Source organism: Ammodytes marinus, assembly GCF_949987685.1.
Source record: "Ammodytes marinus genome assembly, chromosome: 8".
In the NCBI taxonomy this organism is placed as follows: Eukaryota; Metazoa; Chordata; class Actinopteri; order Uranoscopiformes; family Ammodytidae; genus Ammodytes; species Ammodytes marinus.
This window is the reverse complement of record NC_137212.1, coordinates 13,720,970-13,743,710: the sequence shown is the minus strand read 5'-3', so window position 1 is coordinate 13,743,710 and position 22,741 is coordinate 13,720,970. Positions and strand designations below refer to the sequence as shown.

At 39.8% G+C, this 22,741-nt stretch overlaps 3 protein-coding genes across 7 annotated transcripts in view; 1 reads left to right on the top strand and 2 right to left on the bottom strand.

Annotated features, from left to right (window-relative positions):
- Positions 1-6,676: 6,676 nt before the first annotated feature.
- On the bottom strand, positions 6,677-16,231 carry mfsd8l1 (major facilitator superfamily domain containing 8-like 1). 3 transcript variants are annotated; one of them, XM_080031978.1, is made up of 12 exons: positions 15,901-16,231; positions 13,169-13,354; positions 12,972-13,034; positions 12,555-12,674; positions 12,234-12,313; positions 11,773-12,133; positions 10,421-10,494; positions 10,019-10,232; positions 9,322-9,444; positions 9,021-9,151; positions 8,062-8,182; positions 6,677-7,713 (listed from the first exon to the last, which is right to left on the bottom strand). In XM_080031978.1, exons 1-11 carry the CDS (start codon positions 15,974-15,976, stop codon positions 8,102-8,104), a joined length of 1,509 nt encoding a protein of 502 aa, XP_079888104.1. In that variant the 5' UTR covers positions 15,977-16,231; the 3' UTR covers positions 6,677-7,713; positions 8,062-8,101. The 3 variants fall into 3 exon arrangements, with proteins under 3 accessions (XP_079888104.1, XP_079888105.1, XP_079888106.1); XM_080031979.1 differs by having other exon boundaries at positions 9,051-9,151; XM_080031980.1 differs by lacking the exons at positions 10,019-10,232; positions 10,421-10,494.
- A 1,474-nt stretch (positions 16,232-17,705) lies between these two features.
- polr2h (RNA polymerase II, I and III subunit H) lies at positions 17,706-20,614 on the bottom strand. Its single transcript, XM_080033172.1, has 6 exons — positions 20,434-20,614; positions 19,503-19,594; positions 19,058-19,141; positions 18,712-18,805; positions 18,485-18,568; positions 17,706-18,106 (listed from the first exon to the last, which is right to left on the bottom strand). Exons 2-6 carry the CDS (start codon positions 19,573-19,575, stop codon positions 17,989-17,991), a joined length of 453 nt encoding a protein of 150 aa, XP_079889298.1. The 5' UTR covers positions 19,576-19,594; positions 20,434-20,614; the 3' UTR covers positions 17,706-17,988.
- Positions 20,615-21,069: 455 nt separating this feature from the next.
- armc9 (armadillo repeat containing 9) overlaps positions 21,070-22,741 on the top strand; it is a 28,353-nt gene continuing 26,681 nt past the window's right edge. For all 3 annotated transcript variants that reach the window (XM_080033146.1, XM_080033144.1, XM_080033145.1), the window contains exons 1-4: positions 21,070-21,191; positions 21,558-21,726; positions 21,939-22,064; positions 22,494-22,664. In XM_080033146.1, coding sequence (XP_079889272.1) covers positions 21,652-21,726; positions 21,939-22,064; positions 22,494-22,664 — 372 coding nt within the window. In that variant the 5' untranslated portion in view covers positions 21,070-21,191; positions 21,558-21,651. The remainder of the gene's footprint in view (positions 21,192-21,557; positions 21,727-21,938; positions 22,065-22,493; positions 22,665-22,741) is intronic.

The following is a 22,741-nucleotide window of genomic DNA, read 5'->3' as shown; positions in this document are numbered from 1 at the left end:
ATAACCTCGTTCGTCTGAGCAAGACCTGCGCAACTATGACGCGCGTCTTGCTGAGCGCACAACAAAAATGCTGTAAAAATGCTGTGCGTTCAGCAAGCCGAGCGTCATAATTGCGCAAGACGGCGACATGTCGAACGAGGCTAATGTCGGAACGTCAAGACGGGAAGAAGACTGGCTGAAATCGGGTCAGAAGACCACCATACACCAAACGACTGAGATTACGTGCGCGCGCCACAACTCCAGCACGACTCCCGTGATTTCAGTCCGACATTGGAAGATTGTCTGCGACTGTCAAATCGCGTGAAAAGTCGTGTAGTGTAAGCCCAGCATTAGTTGGAGAATATTCTGTGACTGTGGCCTTCAGTGGTTTAATCTGCTCTTCCAGTAAATACGTATTTTATTTTGTCAAAATCATGGATATCTCTTCACCATACCTGTCCGTAGTGTCTGCGCATTGAAAGAAAGTTTGATGTTTGTACACAGCCGGTGTTCCATTAACGGCAATCTAAAAGACTGGCTCAGAGCCAGCAGCCAGGATGTTTCGGGATGATTTTCCTGTGGCAAATATGGATTATTATAGAATTTTTACTATTTTAAAATCAGTGCAATTGCAACATGACTCAAGTTAACACAGCCTCAAATTGAAAATCTGTACTCATAATAATCTCTGTAATTTTAGTGTATCCTAAAAATCTTAGGATATGCATTTTCAAAGTGTTTTTGGGGTTTATTTGAAGAAAAAAAACAGTAGGCTACTGTATTCAATTGGGTCTTTTGTTTGAAATAAGAATGTGATAAAAAAAGAAGCTGATAGAATGTCTTAATGTATAGGTGCCATTTCATAGGGATGCTTATAGACAAGTCAAACCCAATACTTTTCCATAAATTAATTTACCATTCAGGTGTCATTTACAATCCTACTCTCCTGGGTACAGTTGAGCTGTAATTATATGCTGTGGTTTGTGGTCCCACTCGTCCGCACGCCACTTTCGATCATACTTTTGATGAACACAATTGCACACATAGGAGCCGTGGGCTAATCGGGCAGAAAATGTCACTAGGTCATTCAGTCGTCTAACTTCATGTGACTGTGGACATGGTGTACTTAACCACACAGCTGTGTTCAGTACATTTGTTTCCATTATGAACATGTATTTATTATTCATTTGTTTAAAGTGAACCTTTCCCGCGTGATCTCTGTCACACAGTTGAAATTGTGATTGTGCACCTTTCATAAATGTCTTCCTTAAACCTATGTATATTTGACTTTGCATTGAAATTGCATTAAACTTCAGAGCTGATACAGGTCCCTTGCTTAACTACAACAGAGCTTTTACATTAAACATCATTATGCAAAAAAAATACTGGCAGACATTTTATTTTCATTTTACATGAAGCTGGAATTCAAGATACAATCCTGCCGGGCAACATGCCTGGTTTGCCTGGTTTTCATGCCAACTCAGTTGAGCTATATGTCTTAGCCAGTATATCAAAGCTTGTGGTATCACTGTTGACACATGGTCTACGTTGACCTTCAAATTGAGCCATTGGCGATGATGCATTTCGTACGAAACTAGATTTGCTAAAGTGAACCTTAATCATTTCAGGCTCATCCGTAAAAGGAATCATCCAACTCAAGAACACACAATAGAGCATAATCCATGGCGCAGCAATGCGTTCCTTAAGCGGGGGTTATACCAAGTCCATGCTAACATAAAACGTTCAAATGTTATCTGACAAGGAAGTTAATTGTGTTTAATTATTTAACGCTCCACATACAAATATGCCGGAATAGTTGAGGGATGACCTTAATTCTGTTTTACACGGAAAGGCTGTGTCTCAATTGCTCTACTCTAAAAGAAAAAAGCAGAAGAGAATAAAAAAAGATGCCTGTTGTGCCTAGGGTACAATGACATGAGAAAAATCTCATTTTAGGCATAGAGTCAATGCTGTGTGCATTTCCGTATTTCCCCATCTTTAAACTATGCTCCAGTTCATACTATTCAGCAAACATCTGCACTTTGTTCCCTGTTGAACCTGATCTCACTGCAGACTAAGTTATAACTGAATCTTTAATGTGGCCCCAAGCAGCTCTATACAGAAGCCCATCACAGCAGCACTGAACGTCAAGTTAATTCATATTTTACTGTCGGATGCTATGTCATAACAGACATACTGTTTTAACTGCACCGGAGCAGAGAACCATATTTATGTGGCTATATCTGTTCCCCCTCCTGTGCAACGGCCATTTGGCCGTAGCTTCAAGCCGGTTTTAATCTCCCTGCCATCCCACTGTGTCCCTTCCTATTCTGTTTACACTCATCTCGTTTTTTTTTTTATTTTTTTCTCCTGGCTCCCGTTTCTCACCCCACCCTGACTAAGTTTGCCCGATTCCCCCTCGGTTCAGCGGCGGGGCACTAGGTCACGGCACTGGCTTGATTTTCACACTGTTCCCTCTATTGAACGCCACGTCAAGTTAATCAGGGTTAACAATTGCGGCGGTGCCTTGCTGAGCAGGGCTCCCATCGGCTTAGCGTGGCCTGGCTCTGGCCATGCAGATGGGCTTGTAATCTCTGCGCTGGGAGCAGAGGGGAAGGCTGAAGGGTGGAGGGTGGAGGTACGCCGTGGCTGATTGGGCGGGGGATTGGCATGGCAGTGGGTCAGAATTCCAATCAAAGCAGTGATACTTTTTTGTTAAGAAAAATGGGGGGATGGGAGTTTATGAAACACAGGTATTTGAAAGCAGGGTTGGAGAAGAGTCATTGAGTTGAATTTGAGTAGAACATAATAACAATATAAGCTAGCGTTCAAAACTTGAATGTCAACGACCACTTTAGACATAATGTTTATAAAACGGCTTATATTTTTTTCTGGGCCACAGTACAACCTTTTGGCATCATTCACTGTTTATCCCAGCAAATAAGCGTATTCATATGCCAAGTAAAATTGCTATTCTTTGCATAAGAGTTTTGGGAAAAGGCCAATTTAAAACGTTGGAAAAAGGTGCAAAATCTGACATAAGTAATAGGCCTATACTTAATCCCTCCTGTGCTGCTACATTCTCCTCGACCGCACAGGTCAAGACTTGAAACAGAACTATAGTGTGGTGTCAATGGGTCAGAAATACCCTTGGAATTACAAATCCAGAGTAAGTGTGGGATGTTTTAGGATCAAAGAGAGAGGGGGGCGGGGGGGACTTGACACAACACTTTGGAGTAAACAAAACTCTTTATAGTAATAGCAGCTGCCTAGCTTACACAACACAGCCCAGGGTGACCCGGCTAAAGGCTACACAGACTTGATTATTCATTCATTCAGAAGAGAGGCATTACACAACTGAGCTTTCCTCATGGGGACACATGAAGAAGGATGACAATCCTCTGCGTGTCACACAGCTGTGGAGTTCCATTTCTTACAGCAAACAGAAAACAACAGTACACTCTCCGGATGACCTTTTAAACTAAAAAAACTAGGCTTATGTCTAACTTTGGCATCATGTATTTTACCCTGAGTTGTGGCAAACTTTCTGTCACAGTGCATCCCCTCTTTCCCCTTCGGCATACCACAACGTAATGCACTCTGCTTCCCACTTTTCTTTTCACAACCATCTGTCTTGCTGCCGAGATGTCGCACCTCTTCCGAGTGACACATGTATTATTAACACGCGATGCAAGTGCTATCTGTGCGGGGACTTTCGCACACTTTTACAGGTCATTGTCCGTGCCACCGTTTTGATTTGACTGCGGCTCGGGAAGCTTTCGCAAAAACATTAGGCATCCGTGACACCAGTGCACAAACTAAATCTTTCATACGCCTGGAAGCTCAGAGGTTCAAGCCTGAGAGACCTTCCGTCCATTTATTTCCCATCTCAACAGGCTTCATGAAAGTCTAATAATGACCAGGTTGAAGGTATTATTCTTGAACCTGCTAAATTGTCCCATGAAAGGGGGAAAGGCCCTTGTAAAGCGAACGTTAAAGGACAAGAATAAAGCCCATATGTGGGAAAAGTGGCTGTCGTTGGCGCAGTGGGGCTTTGTCCACACTCCCCCGTGTAAAATATGTATGTAAGGCTAAGCAGCAGAGTCCCACAAGCCCCTGGTGTCGCAGTGCATCATCCAAACTCACCCCTACATTATCCCAACCCAATTTGTCGGCTGATTCAGCGATCAAGCCCTAGGAGTCCCACTGAACTCCACTTGCCCTCACTGCCCTCTGTAGTCGAGGAAGTTCACGAAAAGTTCACGTCCATTATTATCATTGAATTTGGCCTGATATGCCTCATAACCCATCCCTGTGATTGGCTGAGAGGAGGACGATCGAGCTTACCAAACTTAGCCAACAACTGCTGTTTACATGGCAAATGACGTGTTCTAAACTTTTGACCCTGATACGTAGGGTCGCTGTTCGGTCAAAGCGCCACTGCAGGCTCTGTGTTTGTGTGTGTGTGTGTGTGTGTGTGTGTGTGTGTGTGTGTGTGTGTGTGTGTGTGTGTGTGTGTGTGTGTGTGTGTGTGTGTATGTGTGTGTGTCTGTCGGGGTTAAAAAAAAAAAGAAAAAAAGCAGAACCCAAAAATATCTCTGTTACTCGCCCTGTCATGTCATAACATTTCTGAGCCTGCCCCGCCCGCCATCAAAACAGGGTTCAACTAAAGTTCAGGTCTGAGGCCACACCTCCTCGCCGCCACGTCGGCAGACAGACGGCGTGACATCACCACAGACCAAGACCTCCACCATGGCCTACTTTCTGCTTCTGCTGGCTGGGACACAGCGACCCTCAGCGGGGCCTATAGTGCACTTTAGACATTAACACTTCATGTCACGAGCACGAAGAAAGGGCCACTTGTGTAAAAACTAAGAAGGCCTGTTGTCTAGTTATATAATCAAAGTTTTTATGAGTAACGATATTTTTGTGTGCTACAAATTATATGCATTTTTTTTTACCATCCAATTTTTTATAAAATACAAAATGGTTGTTCAAATATTATTAATGAATTTAAAACATATATTTATTATTTCTATAACATAAAGCTATTTTTTGGTTTGTTTTTTAGAAGTCTGCAGCATGCAGTAACCCCTGATCAAACTGACAATTAGAAGTTTACGCCTTTCTGAGTTTACAATTATTTTTGTAATATTTTTTTAAGACTGCAGTTTTGATTTGTGCATACATTACACCCACTAAATTCTATAATATCTATCTATAATAGTAGAATAATTCTATTCAACATTTTAAATTGTGTCTGAATATCTCAGCCAGTCAATAATATTTTCTACATTTTGGAGTATTTGTATTTATGACAAAATAAATAAATGCTGTTAATTATAAATATTTAAATGAAAGTTAAAGTGCATTAGATTAACTATAAAAATACTTCCCTGTGTTATTCCTACCAATATCACAAAAATCATGTTATTAACATTCTGAAAAACTGAAAAACTGAAATTTAAAAAATGTCAATCTTAATGTAGTTTTTAATTAATTCTTTAATTAATTAATTAACATAAAATATGTATTTCATTAACATTTATCTTATTGGTATACATTCTTATAGTTGTTTTAAATGATATATTCTTTAAATGTATTTCATCAAAAATATTGAGGGAAGAATAACCAAAATAATTGTATTTAGAGTCCCATCGTTTCATATAAATATATACAAAAATATATATTTATATTTATATTTATGCTTCGCACATAATGCACTTTAATGCTGTACTTTAACTAAAAGTTTACATTGGTAACTGGTTTAATCAATAAGTGATATGCATTAAATGTTATTTAATGTGTAGGCTTCTGACTTGAAAGCATGTAGAAATCTAAAAAGGCTTGAAATTACTATTACATTTAAAACTCCCAGATATTCTATTAATATTGAATTTATATATTTTTGTAAGAGCAGAATTTTTTCTGTCACACACACACAGTCACCTTTTCTCAAGATAATAATCAGACAAAAGAAACTAAACAGTAGAAGTATATTTTCTGGAACACAAAAAATACAAAATTAATAAATAAAAAGTTCACACGTTAGGTGGCCTCCAAAGATCTGCATAATAAATAATAAATAGTCTCTTAACTCATAACGTATTTGTGGTGGTTGTTTGTATAAAACAAAATTAAACGGTACAAAATGTAACATAACGCCTTTTGAAAATAACTACTTTTGTACAACAAAGTAGCCTGTAATGCTGTTCCCCCCCCCCCCAACATGTGTATTTGTAATGGTGCACTTGACCTTATGGAGTTGCGTGTCTGACTAACTGAGCACTCACACACACACACACACACACACACACAAAGCATTGTGCTCAAATATGCTTCAAAAGAAAGACTAAGAGCGCCCACCAGTGTTATAAATATGTACTACATCAGCATCAAACAATAAGGCAAATGTTTTTTTGTTTTTTTTCAAGCAGCAAACGTATTCATTATCGAGCAGCTTTTACGCAGGGAAGATTTCAAATTTTAAGAGCAACCCCGAATTAATGTTTGACGGATAACATGCCATTCTTTTTATTTTTAATGAATTCCAATATTTATATAAATAATTTACTGATAAGATGGCCATGAACACACATTACAGAACTCCTAATAAGACAATTTTTTATATATTTATTATGTTTCCCTGAGAGTGTTATTACTGCAAAGTTTTAAAGGCCTTTGCAAAAAGCATCTTAATCACCATGGGATTATAAACAGTCAAAACCCACATTAATTCAATAATTTTGTGTTAGTGTTAGTGGGTCTTTTACAGAGTGTCTCCTACACATTGCTTCAGTGGTTAGAGGCCACTTTCAAAGTATTAATTACAAAGCATATAGTTCAAACATTGTTTATGAATAAATACAACTTGCATAGAAAATTATATTTTTTTTGCAAAAATGTCACTGGGTTCAAGGACAGATGTTCAATATCAGACGTAGACAAACATGGAGGTGGTTTGAAATTATATTTCATTGAGGTTGAAATCATTCTGACAAAAGGTACATTTTGTTTTTAAACATTTGAGTATTTTACTTTATAGAACAGTAATGCCTGGTTTTCTACCTGCCAGACAAAACTCTTTCACATAAATAAAAAACATTGCTTTCGGGAATTTCACTAACCCGGTTCTCTTCATTGAGCTGATGGATATTTTGACTGCGTGTGGCGAGTAGATGGTGCAAAAGTATTATTATTACAATTATTAAGTAACAATGCTAAACAGCCCATTTATTCTCCAACAACACAAGGCCATAGGTCAGGTAAATCCACATCCATTTGGCCCATTCAATAACAAAACAATAAATGTTGTATATTGTGTGTGTGTGTGTGTGTGTGTGTGTGTGTGTGTGTGTGTGTGTGTGTGTGTGTGTGTGTGTGTGTGTGTGTGTGTGTGTGTGTGTGTGTGTGTGTGTGTGTGTGTGTGTGTGTGTGTGTGTGTGTGTGCACCTGGTGTGTTGGTGCTCAGTGCTGAACATGAAACCACGGAAACAATGTTCATCCAAAGATTCCACATGCTGTGCCGATGCTGAATTCTAGATTTCCACCAGAAATACACATGTCCACCGGAGTTTTACTCTGCGCACAAAGCTGACAAGTCCGAGCCTTTGGGTGAGCACTCAGGGAGGTGGTGGGGTGTGTGCGTTATCACCCTGCACGCTTGTCCCAATGCAGAAAGTGAAAACTGTGGTGGGACTGTCGGGTGCAGGACAGGGAACTTCCCACTGTGCACTGGTGGAAGGGGAAACAAATTCAGGATAACAGGGTTATTTGGCATACAAGGCTGCTACATTATTTAGAATATCTGGCAGTAATCAGAGAAAAGAAGTGCACACTTAGAACTAATCAATTATAGATTTTCCATGGGAATGTATCAATTTATCGTTACATAACAAAATGGTATCCAAAATCCCAGAGCCCATTTTAATTGTTACTGGCTCATATTAAATATTTAGGAAAAAAAGAAACAAGGTCTTCAGTTCATACAACACACGTTTTACAGCATCTGCTAAAAAAAAAAAAAAAAAAATGTGATGACATGTTTCTTTCACAAAATGAATGTTATTTGTAAACTACTACCTTTCCATATCCACTTTTATTGCATCGGCCACCTGCTGGATTAGCCACAGACCTCAGAGCTATCCTCTGCCTCCTCTGTAGCAGGAGCAAGCATCCGGTCGTATGAGAAAGCCAGCATCATCTGTGTTAGACAATATGACAGAATCGTTAGCTGAAAGGATTTCTCATGATCTGAAAAATTGTTGGTAGCCCTGTTTTTCTTAAGCAGTGATTAGCTTGTGTTTGCACAAAGCTCTCTTTCTTGGTTCAGTTGCAAAGTGAATCATGAGAACTGAATCATTTAGAGAAGCTACAGATAGGTTCACATATTGAGGATTTGTGCTGTGAACCCTGCGGTCAGAATGTGCTTTCAAAGAAAAACATGACAGAAGGATGATGTTAGTGGAACCCAGTTTGGAAGGTGGAACCCAGTTTGGAAGGAGGACACGCAGGGTGGGCTCACTGTTTCCTGGATATAAGTGCACACATTGAGTCCTTCTTTGATAGGCACTGCGTGCACTTGGGTCTTGTTTTCCTCTCTCTCAACGATAGCGGAAACATTTGGTTGTTGGGCAGCGGTGTGCTCATGCTTCATTACAGGAATTACCAGCATTGTGTACTGCTTGTTTGTTCCCTAACGCAAGAGCAGCTGCTGGCTATGAGATGTCTGCCCACTGCCCTATTCCCAACTCTAAACTCTTAACTGTGGTTTGTTTGTTTCTCATTCATTGTAATATGATTTGCACTGCAAAAAAAAAGATCCAATTTAAATGTTTGCTTGAAAGAGTAATGCGACCCATATTTAGACAAATATAGAGCCAGATTTCAAAACCAAACATAACCAGAGAACCTGTGACCTATAAAATTGACTATACCAGAAATGTAGTAAAATAATAACACAATAATGTTCAGATCTCCTTTTGTTGTCAGTCTCTTGCCTTTTTTTCTATTCTTATTAAACCTAATTTATTTTCACAGACCGTGAGTAATACCAGCAGAGCCATCATCACCCCCATCATGATGTACATGTTGTCGGTGAGGCCGCCAGCCCACAGGGGGCCCAGGATGGTAGCCAGGCCTCCCACTGAGCGACGCACTCCCTGACTGAAACCTGGAACACAAACAAGACACACACAAAGACCTAATAAGAACCTGACACACCTAACACCCATAGACTGTATGCTGCTAACACCACAGGGTTCAACGTAAATGAGACACACGGGGCTATTTCCAGCCAACGTGCAATGTTTATCTTGTCCACCAGTGGGCGCCGTTTCTCACCTTGCGTTTTCTCAGAAGTGACTTTGCTGAAGAGGGAAACCTGAGCCACAGCGACAAATGGCAAACCCAAAACCTGCAGAAACACCCCAATGATGAACTCAGTCAGCTGCCATTCAAAACCACCTATAAAGAGCAAAAACAACAACAACAAAAACACAGAGTGAAGAAGATTGATACAGACCAGTGTAAACAGGAAAATCAATTGACTGACTACAAGCCGATCAGACATTTCGGATCATTGTTTTGTGTTAGTTCAATGATGTCAACTTTTTTCCCCTTTGTATAAGTCTCTGGATTAAATTACTTTTTTTAAACTACTTTTGAGGGATTTCCTTAACGAGGCTATATAGTTTTTTGTAATCACCTCACCTGTACAACCTGTTTCATTTTAGATTTTTCTTTGTATGCAAATTTGTCTCTTTTTATTTGTTTTTTTTGTGGGAAAAAAAAGAGAAACTAATTGATTTCTTTGGGATCGCAAGGATGAATATAACCTTTAGCTTGCTCATCATAGACTTTACACCAGCTGAATATATGAGCATGTTAGCAAAGCCTATCAGATAAATATGTGAAAATGCTTTATGGAGTTATCAGTGAATAATGGAATGTATCTAGTGGGAGATCAGTTTACAGCCGATGAAATTCTGCTGTACACGATAACACAGGAGTGAGCAGTTTGTTCAGTGCAGACCCTGACCTATGGGGTTAGCCAGGAAGATCAGGCACCAGACCCCAGAGACGATGCAGATGGCCAGGCCGATGGCTAGCACCACGCGCTCTGCAACACGCTGGCTCAGCCAGTGCACAAACAGGAAGCCGGCGATCACCTCCACACCACACAGACAGTACATCACGCTGTTCTCCAGCTCCCCATAGCCAAAGTACTTCTGGGTCATTGGGGTCACCATGGTCTGGTGGAGGGAGGCAGAATGGGTGGAGTGTATAAATGCCCATAATAAAACACATCATGTCACCTGATTACAGTTGTGAAAAGATTAAACATTTTCAGAATCAATGTTGAATTTTTTTTTCTGCTACTAAAAATAATTATATCGTGAGATATCCATGTGTATGTTTCTGTGTGTGTGTGTGTGTGTACCTCCAGCGCTGTCTGATTGAAGAGGGTGATGAACTGAGCAGCCAGCAGCACAACCACCTCTTCTCTCAGGAACTCTACAGAGGCAATAGACAAAGTCAGAGACGGATGGGTTTCACAGAGTGCTCAACAAAGCAGAGAGTCACTGTCATCCATCTGCATCTCTCTGGCAAACGCCTATACCTGGGGAAGCTCCTCAAACTTGGCTTAAAGGGACACTGTGTAACATTTTAAGTAATGTATTAGCTGAAATCAATATCCTCATTCATAAATATGTCCTCATTGGTGTAAAATCACCTCTGCCAATAATCTGAATTATCCTCTTGAGCGGAGAATTACAAATATTAATATTACATTTTGTACATTGAGCAGGCAAGTCTTATGGAGGAATCCATGTTTTTGGAATGTCATCAGGTGCCTTGTTTAAAATTTAGAATTGTTCTTGTCCTTGAAGGCCACTGTAGCTTCTGTTATTATTCTAAAGGGTTGGGGTTACCCAGGGAGCGTTGCATTCTAGAACTTTGTAGAACTTTCTTGATGATGTCACATTACACACTGCACCTTTAAGAGAAGGCATACAATGAAATACCCCCTAATTTTTAAACTGCGTCTGCTTTATAGGAAGACACACAATACATACTGTATCCATTAGTGCTTCCAAAGCCCAGTAATATGTGATCTAAGACAAACTTAGCCAGTTGATTTTCTCTTTTTGCATTTTTCACTATCAAGCCTTAATATAAAAGGTGCAGTCAGCGATTCTGGAGAATGCTTGTTGTCAAAATCAGTGAATATCTCCTCATGGACCACTACTTTTCGGTAATGTGTGTGCGCTGAAAAAAAAAAATCTGATATTAATATTACACAGCCTAGGCTCTGTGAACTGATACGTAAACCAAGGGGGCCCACCGTAGCAAGCAACAAGCCCGCTTACAGAGCCTGGGCTGTGTATTAACAGCAGCTTTTTTTCAGCGTGTGCACACACACAGTACGGACAGGTAGCTGATCGTGTGGAGATATTCACGGATTTTGACATAAAGTGATTTTGACAGCAAGCATTCCCCCAGTATCGCTGACTGCACCATTTACAACTCAATGTTAAAAAAATATTTTTTAAGACCTTAAAGAGATAGTTTCACAGTTTGTTTAAACCCATGAATAATAGTGACACACACACACACACACACACACACACACACACACACACACACACACACACACACACACACACACACACACACACACACACACACACACACACACACACACACACACACACACACACACACACACACACACACACACACACACACACACACACACACACACACACACACACACACACACACACACACCTCGGGACATGCTGACATTGTTATATGGGCTTGAAGGTTCGTGGGGCTCTGGTGGCACAGGAGACAGGGGCGGAGAAATATGGTTCAGCGCGGCATTTGAGGCAGCAGCAGGGTTGTGGCTTCCCGGTGTCTTGGACTGCACCACTGAGCCGTAGGACCCAGCCAACTCCTGGGACGCCATTAGAGGCTTTTCTTCATCACTGCCATCGTCTTCTTCCACAAGCCCCTTTTGGTTTTCTTCCTCCTCTCCGCTGTGGCTCACTGAACTCTCTTTGGCCTTGCCCCTCTCTAGAGAAGGAAGGTCCCAGTACATGAAGACCACCACCAGTTGAAGGAGAATCCACATCAGGCACATGAACAACTGCAGAGGGCGGACATAAGTGTTAAGGCTTTTCTTTGGTGGGGCAAAAAATAAATGTGTTGCACACAACTCATGATACCGTGTTTTTTTTTTCCCTTACCCCCGGCGCAGTATATTTGTTAACCACAAACGGACCCAGGTTGAAATCACACAGCCTCAGGAAGATGTTACATGCTGGACCTGTGTCAAACACAAACAAATAAGACACACGCATTTTATCCATATGTTCAACCTAAAACCTGGATGAAACATTCCACTTAATCTGAGTAAGAAGAAAACTTATCTCTAAAATCCTACAACATATGTATCATCACACTAACCTTGCCTTATTTCCTGTGTAAAGGAATTTAAAATGTTTCAATGTAAATGATAAGTATGCAGCCTTAAGTATTTTGTAAGCAGAAAGCAGAAGAGCACTGACCAATCAGAAGGCCAGCTTGCCGACATGCCATGACAGCAGCAAACACAGTGGCACGGTCGCCAGGGGCAGTAACTCTGGTCAGGAAGCCGAAGATAGTCGAGCCGGCACCTGTGCCTATGCCTGGAGGAAAACATGTACGTCATGAGTCAATTACAGCACTGACGCCTTGAGGGGGGGGGAGGGGGGGGTGTCATATCATTTATCATTGCTGGGTTCATTATTTGTCACATTATCTTGAACAGAAGCTAAACTAATCAGATATCAGAAGGCTCAATGGACCAGCTCCAAGTCATAATTCAGTCCTTTCAAATCGGTTGTACCTTCACATCATGTTATGAAATGCCTTTTCTGCTGGCTTTTTGCCACCTGTCAAATGAATGATCAGAGTGGTCAGAGTGTTACTTTGTGCAGACTCACCGGCCACCAGTCTGCTTGACAGTAGGAGCCACTTGGAGTATCCCATAAAATACATGAAATTACCTTGAGGAGTAAAAAGGAGTACAAAAATAAACTGGAGTAGAAAACAAATTATGCATGAATGGCAATCAGATAGAAGAGATAAGAGATGTGGATCATACAATGTTATTGAGGTTGACAAATGTGAGCCGACTCACCAGCTATCTCGAACATGTCGGCAAACAAGATGATCTTCTTGGTGGTCCCCGTTCTGTCGGACAGGTGTCCAAAGAGCGGCCCTGACAGGAGGCCGCTAAAGCTGAATGCCGACAGGGTCAAACCCAGGAAGTAAGGTGCTGCCTCCAAAGTCTGCAAATACCTCCATATTGTGGGCAATATTACAGCTGGGGAGAGAGAAGAAGGGGAGGGATTAGTTTGTATCAGACCCCCTGAAGTAATGTTATTATACAGTCCCCTCCATAAGTATCGGAACAGTGAGGCCAATTCCTTTATTTTTGCTGTAGACTGGAAACATTTGGGTTTGACACCAAAAGATGAATATGAGACAATAGCTCAACATTTCAGCTTTCATTTCCAGGTATTCACATCTGGATCCGATACACACCTGAGAAGATATCATTATTTGTAAAGGAACACCACATTTTTAGGCGAGCAGAAGTATTGGAACAGATAGACTTTAAATAAATTAAAGTGAATAAAACGTACTATTTTGTCGCAAAACCTTTGCTTGCAATAACTGCATCAAGCCTGTGACCCATTGACATCACCAAACTTTTGCATTCTTCTTTTGTGATGCTTTTACAGGCTTTCACCGCAGCCTCATTCAGTTGCTGTTTGTGTTAGGGGGTTACTCTCTTAAGTCTCCTCTTTAGCAGGTAAAATGCATGCTCTATAGCGTTTAAGTCTGGAGATTGACTTGGCCAATCTAAAACCTTCCACTTCTTGCCCCTGATTAACTCTTTTGTTGTGTTTTGGGTCATTATCTTGCTGCATTATGAAGGATCTTCCAATCAGTTTGGTTGCATATTTCCTTAAATTGTCAGACAAAATGTTTCTGTAAACTTCTGAGTTCATTTTGCTGTTGCCATCATGTGTTACATCATCAATGAAGAATAATGAGCCTGTCCCAGAAGAAGCCATGAAAGCCCAAGCCATGACATTGCCTCCACCGTGTTTCACAGATGAGCTTGTATGCTTGGGGTCATGAGCAGATCCTTTCTTTCTCCAAACTTTAGCCTTTCCATCACTTTGGTAAAGGTTCATCTTGACAACAACACAGTGACACATGATGGCAACAGCAAAATTAACTTAGAAGTCTACAGAAGCATTCGGTCTGCCAATTTAAAGAAAGATGCAACCAAACTGATTGGAAGATGCTCCATCATGCAGCAAGATAAGGATCCAAAAAAACTGCAAAAACAACAAAGGAGTTCATCAGGGGCAAGAAATGGAAGGTTATAGACTGGCCAAGTCAATATCCAGACTTAAACGCTATAGACTAGAGCATGCTTTTTACCTGTTAAAGAGGAGACCGGAGGTAGTAACCCCCCAAAACAAACAGCAACTGAATGAGGCTGCGTTGAAAGCCTGGAAAAGCACCACAAAAGAAGAATGCAAAAGTTTTGTTATGTCAATGGGTCACAGGCTTGATGCAGTTATTGCAAGCAAAGTATTTGCGACAAAATATTACGGTTTATTCACTTTAATTTATTTAAAGTCTATCTGTTCCTAATACTTTTGCTTGCGACTACTGCAGCTCTGTTGGGTAAGAAAGCATGATCACCTTTTAGGCAGTATACCCATGGCCAATGTCACCAGTGTCTTTTGAAACGACGGTGACTCCCGCTAACCATATAGTGACGTCTAATAAAGGCTGTGTTAATGTGGTGCACCACATGTTAATGTACCCTGAAACCTTACAACTATTGATAAACTAAACTACATAGATTGTTTGAACCTTCATAAGTCTGCAGAAAGATGCTGATTTATTTAAGACTGTTAGTGCATTTGTGCTCTTTTTGCCTGCTGCATACAATGATAGAATGAGGTGAGACTAGGGTGACATAAGTGAGGATGTAATGCCTATGTTTTAACTCTAGGAACTTTGAATCGTTGCTGTGCCGGTGTTGGTAACACACTTTAAAGTTGAACTTTTGGCTAGAGTGGCAGCTCTTTCTCCCCAGGTCAATGCAGACAAGCTCATTACAACATTAACAAAAGGACAGTGCTGACTCAGTCACTAGGCTACAATCCAAATTCAATTGTGGGGGCCGAAGACGAAAGATAAAGCATGCTCTCCGAAAAAATACCATAGAGGAAATGATGGCTCAAATGTTGTCATCATTTGGGAGGAAGGCCTAGTTTTGGAATCCCTCTGTGTGTGGGAGTGTTAAAACTAAAACGTGTTTGCAGCTAGAATTGCTCAAGGTCATGAAAGAAAATGGGAGGTGAAATTTTGTAATATTAGCTTTTAGGTCAATAAATAACTTTCTAACCACATTGTCTGTGTGGAGAGGGCTTTCTTACCATGATATGCAGATGCAATAAAGCTGAATTTGATTTGATTGGGGACGTAGAGCTGCTCATTGATGGTTGAGTAGGCTCAAACTTCTCAGGACAAAATGGCAAGAGGCTCCAAAACTCTCAAACCAGTACACAATGTTCAATAGACTAATGGGTACAATTACCCTACATGTCACATTCTCTCCATGTGTCATTACCACCAGCCTATATTTTAATGAATGAAAATGTTCTGAATTGTGGTAAATACAATCCAAACCAATGGCTTGACAAGGATGAATGTAATCAAATGTTTATTTGGTGCTCTCACTGTGTAACATTCAAACACATATCCCTGGGTTGCAGCAGAGGCTAAAAGCCACAACAATAACAAAACAAACAAAAAAAAAACAATACTATATGATCTCACCATATTCCACGCCGCTTAGAAGAAACATAAGCCCGATGGTGAAGAATGTCATCTTCTTTTTCCTTCGATTATCCATCGTGTTTGGGTGCTAAGAATTTATATCTATACTTCGTTTTACACCGATTGCCTTCATTCTTCGTCAAGATTCACATTCATTCTGGTCTCTATGCAAAACGCCACCACAGCTGACATAATCCCAAATGCGTTGCTACCAATTAGAGGCGAATGTGGGGACATACCGAGCCCGTACGCAGTCCGCATAACAGATGTTCAATGTAGTATTGCATGTTGTCCTCCTGAGTGTCCTACGTATCTCTCTCCAATGAGTAAACTCCCTGAGCCGGTAATGCCCGTAGCACCAGCCCCGGACCTGCACAAGCTAAACTGCGCGTCCCACGCTCCTGCGCAGTTTAATCTAATCTGTCATAGCCCTACATCACTTCCGGTGGACACACGCACACCTTGGAACCATGCTTGGAACCGAACAGTCCCACGAGCCGATACTATTTAGAGCTGCGTTTATGTATATGACCATTGTATTATGTTATTATGAATAAACAAAAAGAGTAACACACAACTTTGCTCTGTTGTTTATGTATTGTCACAGTATGCTTATGTAGTGTGCATTGACTGATCATCCTCATGAAATCTGCTGCAGAATATTTTTTTTATTGGCTTTCAAAATAATACAGTACACCAATTAAATTTGAACTTGGTGTAGCACTCTTTCTTAAACTTTACACATGCACATATCAGGGAGTCTGTGAGTCAATGGCAGTTTTCCTCTCCATCCTGTGACATCCATTACCACTGGCATTAAGAAGCCTGTGTTGCACACAAAAGCTGCTTCTTTCCCCTTAATTTAATCTTCCATCTCGTGAGTGTCCACATTTTTAGTTTGCTACCATCCAAGCAAGTATAGAGCAAACTTGTGTGTAGTCAATGAATACTTCGAGACCACAACTCTAAAAGGCATGTCAGTAATGTGTGTATTGGCTGTAGGGACAAATGTCTCAATATTTAATAGTTTTAATGTTCAGACTGAATGATGTATGTTTCTCAATTCAATATTTTCTTTTTCCAAAGACAATGTTGTGTTTTAGATCAGATCGCTGCCCTTTAGGTTGAGAAGCACCAGCTTCTTTAGTAAAGCTCCCTATATGCACTCTTTACTATAGCAGTTTACATGCAGTCCATATATATAGAAACTTTGTTACAAATGGAATCCCCATTCTTGTTCATAATTTAAAAAAAGCTATTATAGTAGGGGAGAGTGGCCTAAGTTGTGCAACTTTTCACTCAAAGTGACTTTAAAGTGAGGCCTTGACAGTAAAGTCTCCAACTCAAATATGTACATATATTTCAGGGTGTTTTCTAAAATTATTCTATCAACACAGACATTTACATCGATAGTCTGGCGTTATAATTGATTAGCCTCGGGTGTACTGTGGAGTGGGTAAGACTGTTTTAGTAGCAGGCTAGGTATCCCCCCGATGCCGTGCGCTAGCTTAGCACGAGCGCACTCTGCGACTAGAAGGACTGAAAAAATGTGTTGAAAACTGTCTCCACTGATAAAGAACACCAAGGCTAACTTGGGAATAAGGCCCTATGTCTAAAATCCTGAACTACCCCTTTAAATATGTGGTCACATTTCCAATTTCTTCCACGGTTTTCTAGAAACAAGGGGTGGCACAACTTCCAAAATGCACAACTTAAGCCACTCTCCCCTATAAAGTTAGAAGAAAAAATAAAATATACTTGCAGAGACAAAATGTAATCATAGTATGCTCCAAGGTGACCCAGAATCATTTTGTATAAAAGAAATATTTATTTACAGTTTGCAAACAGATGGATTTTGCAGTGTGACAGTCATTATTCTGTTGTCCATCTCCATAGAGAAAACATTGTAACCAAGACGATAAAAAACTAAATGTTTTCTTTAGCCTCCATGTGTTACGTCAGTCGGCAGCTCGTGGAGATGGTTGTGTGGTCCATACTTGGAAGTACGAATGATTTCTGTATGCAGTTCGATTTGACATTAAGGCTGACTGTGACAGTGGAAGAGCCATGGTAAGTGTGGATTAGGTTTTAGAAGGCCAGTTTCTTCATGAGGAGGTAGACCCTGGAGTCCACCTCAAAGCCGTGGAGGTTGTTGGCGTCTCCCTGCAGCCTCATCAGCAGACCACCGTAAGACACGTAAGCAGAGCTGGAAAAAAGGAGCACACCAGCGGAACTTGATTAAAGCGTACAAATGAGAGGTGACAAAGATTAACAATAACTATCTCACACGGAAATTTTCAGGCAATTGTATTACTACCCATTAATAATGCAATACACAACTGATGGTGATCATTTACAAAGAATAGAGTGCTAATCATTATTGTAACCGAGGGTTATGGTTAATTGTACAACCATATTCATCATTTAAATGCTGCAAATATAATAATCAATACTAGTCAATTTTAAATTAATGTGGTTATTTTAATATCTTACTTTGGGAATGACTATTTAAAAAAAATAACTCATGGAAATGTAAAACCAAATGTACTTCAGAACTTTATTTTAACCATGTTACATCACTTACAGGCGTGTGGCTGCTTCTGTTGAAGTCTCATCGCCCTCAATCTTGTAAACCTTCCCGTACATCACATAATCAAACTGGTCCGCTCTGGAAATGTCAACAAAGTTAAATGAGAACACCTATCTAAAACTAAAAAACATTTCTGCATAACAAAGGGAACAGTTAAAGCAGCATTTCCAAATGTTTGAGGGAAATGTTACATGCATCAATAGATCAAGGGAATGTCTTACCTCGATGGCCGATCATCCTGAGGATTGTACTCTCCATCATCTGGTGTTCCGTCTTCGTATAACGTGCTGGCAATGACCAGTCTGAACTTGTCACCTTAACGATATGGACACACGTAAACAAGCTGGGTTCATATGGATACTTGGGTAAGTGATGTGTTTTTGATGCATGGGGGTTTGAACCTTTATCAAAGGGTACATTCATACATAGAAGCCACTGTCTTGTATTTGCAGTACAGTTTTACTGATACGCTCTGGCCATGTTATATATAAAACTACATTTAGAATGATTTTGTGAGAAAAAAATCTTTAAATAAATATACACAGAACAAAAAGGTTGCTCCTTTACCGAGATCAACAGGATAGATCTGAATGTTCACATCCAATATGAGGTCCATCTTAAAAGATTCACTTTCACAATGCAGACGAGATACTGTAGAAATGAATCACAATAGAGTTTGGATCAGTTATGTTGCAGATTGACATTGAAGGCAAACCACACTGAAAACCTTATAGTCACACAATGGAAATTAAAGTTAATACTCTTTGCAGGTGAAAAAATAAACTTACAAAAAACTCAAAACAAAAAAAGCTAAGAAGCAACATGACCCACATACAAATTCAACAAACACTGCATTAATGAATGAGTGCCCACAAGCAATATAAGCATTCATTTATTTGTTTCCTTGGACACCTGGTGTATGGTTGATTACATGCAGAAATTACAAGTGCAGTGTTGGTTTTAGAAACTCACATTCTTTAATCATCATGTTATGTAATTATATGTCACACACCTCTGTCAAACTTCTTGCCATCAGGATCAATGTCTTTTACATCAAAGATATCCTCAAAGAGAATTCCAGCCATCTCTGTCCTGGTTTATGAACTTAGAAAAGAAAATACACATGATATCATGAAGCCACTCTGTTAAATTTAAAAATTTAAAGTTTAAAGAAATTAAAACAACTGAAAAGCCTAGGAAGTTGACACTTTGTTGACTTTGATTAAATGTGCTTCTATTTTATCTAATGATGGGAACGTATACATTTACAAAGTGTGTCAGCAAGTAGGCATTAGATCAGGTATTAAAATTATCTGTCATAATGATTCAGGCCAAATAAATGCTAAATAATCATCAACATATTCGTAAAACCAGGGCTCCAGACTAGTTTTTAACCTTCCCAAGTGAATGTGAACGGTCCCAAAATCAAAATGTTGTTACTCTATATTCTTATCGTCATATTTGTTGTCGTTAGTGGCATTACAAACACAACGTTTGGATGAAAAAACATTTTGCTCTATCAAAAGAAAGTGTACAGTTAATTAAGATGAATAGTGACAAATGTTGACTAACTGATTAATAGCGAAAAAAAGAGACATTGCAGAATATAATTGCAACATTCTGTGTCTCAGGCTACGTTTCTCAGTCCTTGTAATGTAGATTAAGCTACTTCACAACACAAGCTTTTACTCAAGCTGACGAAAATGACTCCAATTCAATGAGTCCATGTGGAACACAACCAACCATCATAGTTAACCATACGAAATGTAATGTGTTACTCACTAAATACACTTACTCGAAGTTAATTTACCAAAGTTGTTGAAAGGCGTAGTTGCATTAGCATTAGCCAAAGTCTTATCATAACGTTACCTACAACTTCAGCACCTCCTGTTCAGGCTAACTGTTAGCTTTAGCATGTTGTGCACACACTTCCCAAAGCTTACCTCTGATAAGATGAACTCTCGCGCACAGAATAGCGTTGCAGTCACTGTTTCTCTATACGGCGACGTGTATTGAAAAAGTGTGCGCTAACGTCAGATATCTCATTGAGGGAAAACCATGGACGTATTAAAACTTCATTCATTCCTCTGTGAGGGACTCTGCATGCACTCTACTTTACCCGACTCTACCGCCGAGGAACAATGTGCTCAACCTTTGACACGTTGACTGCTTCCGGTCGAAAAATAAGAGCTTTTGTTCGTCAGGTTAGGGTTACACGTACACCAACAATATTATTTCTGAAAATAGTATAGGGGAATTATTAACGTCCATGCCTTACAACATACTATTAGTTTAGTGTTGTATTGAAAACACATTTACTTATTTATCTTTACGTTGGTTGTACTAACTAACGAGCTGTCACGCAGTTACAAACTTTTGAAATGTATTTTACAAGACTCACTTGCTAAATAATATTTAAAAAAGTGGAACCAGATAGTTTCACGAATAATGGTCACAACCATAGACAATCTTATGTTTTCACTGTTTACGACATTTGCCTCTGCTTTCCAGCCTGCATTTCCCAACCCGTTGGTTGCTAGGTGTCTTAGCGTCCTATTTGTGTACGGTTGCTAGCTAATGGCTAACGTTAGCTGAAGGGTATCAGTTTAAGTAAATCTCATTAGTCCACGCCGAAAATGGATTGTTTGAGTTTCAGCTGCGGATGAACACATTTACAGCGTTAAACGCCTAACGTCATCAAGTAAGTGATGTAAAATGAGGTGAAAATTATGTGTAGATGCTCTCTTTAACGTCAAAACCATGATAACTGATTAGCATGCCAGCTAGTACTAGCCTGCCAATTTCTTTTTGCATAATATGTTACTGAAGTTGACAGATAAAAGACGAGAAAAAGGCTGTATCTTTTTATTTGGTTGAACAATAATATTACATCGTAGTACATTCCCGAATCACAAATATTCTAAAATCCATTGCATTTAAGAAAAGCATTACACTTGTAATGAAGTTATTTTGGTGCTACCTCTTTTATATACAGTTATGTATGCTAGCCTACTTTTCCTATATCACTATTTATTTAACAGTGCCATTTATTGTCCATTCCTTGCAGGCACTGCAGGATGCTTCCTGGAAATACAAACGTTTTCTTATGAGAGCAGACGTCTTTGCTGTCAACATATGTTATAAAGGTTTTGGGTACTCACATGAGTTCCAGGGAGGCCGCCAAGATGGGGGACGTCTTGGCAACTGAAGCCGATCTTCTTGGGATGGTCAAGGAGGTAACAAATACAATTTTGAGAATGCACACTGAGCAGTACCCAGTATAATTCAATTAAGCAAGAAGTAGGACTTTTCTTCAATCCATTTTTTATATAGCATCACATTATATACTGAGATTTGTAAAGACAAGAGTTGTGCAGCTGCAATTTGGCAACTTGGATGACTTCCACAACCTGCTCCATAATGGTACTTGTGCTTGTTTTTTTTGTAGTATCTTAAATTTGGGGACTTTGAACAAACTGTCCACAGTCTCGACAAGGAATGCAAAAGCAAAGGCAAGCTCGTCTCAAAGCCTCAAGGAAGCACTCTCAGAGATGTTAAGACACGTGTCATTCAGGTAAATGATACAATTCTCATTACAGTTTCCCCTTCCGGGTTCGTTTGAATGGCAGGGTGGCAGCTATGGATGGGCATAAAGAATAATGAAAAATCTAAAATATTCATGCACATATTGCTAATATTTACCTTGCAGTTTTTGGTATTATGTAACCCAAGAGCTCGCTTTATGGTCTAAATAACTTAAGCAACCGATCTGGATGTTCTAGAGACTGGAAAACTCACTCTCTTTAAGTAATTTGTTTGAATATTATATGGTAATATACATTATATTGGTTGGTGCTCTATGTTATTGTGCATTAATAATATGTAAATAAAATGATGATCATCATAAAAACTAGCAAATTCTTCTTTCTGCTGGATGACACATCTCCTAAAATCTCTTGTCATTCCCCCGACCCACACTTCTTAAACTTTGATTTTTTTATAGAAAGACCTCCTTAGCTCTTTTGATGATGGAGACCACAAAGTGTTCTTTGAGCTGTGGACAGACAACATTCCCTCTGAGATAAAAGACACAGATACTGAGGCCCAGAGCCTGGAGTTCTATCTTCACATCCACTTCTCCATCTACCCACTGAGGAGGCACCCCAGTAGACATGTATGTACAGTATTTTATTAATTTGTTTTCTTGTTTCTAAGAGCATTAATTTTTCTTTTTGGAGTATCGGCATCCAA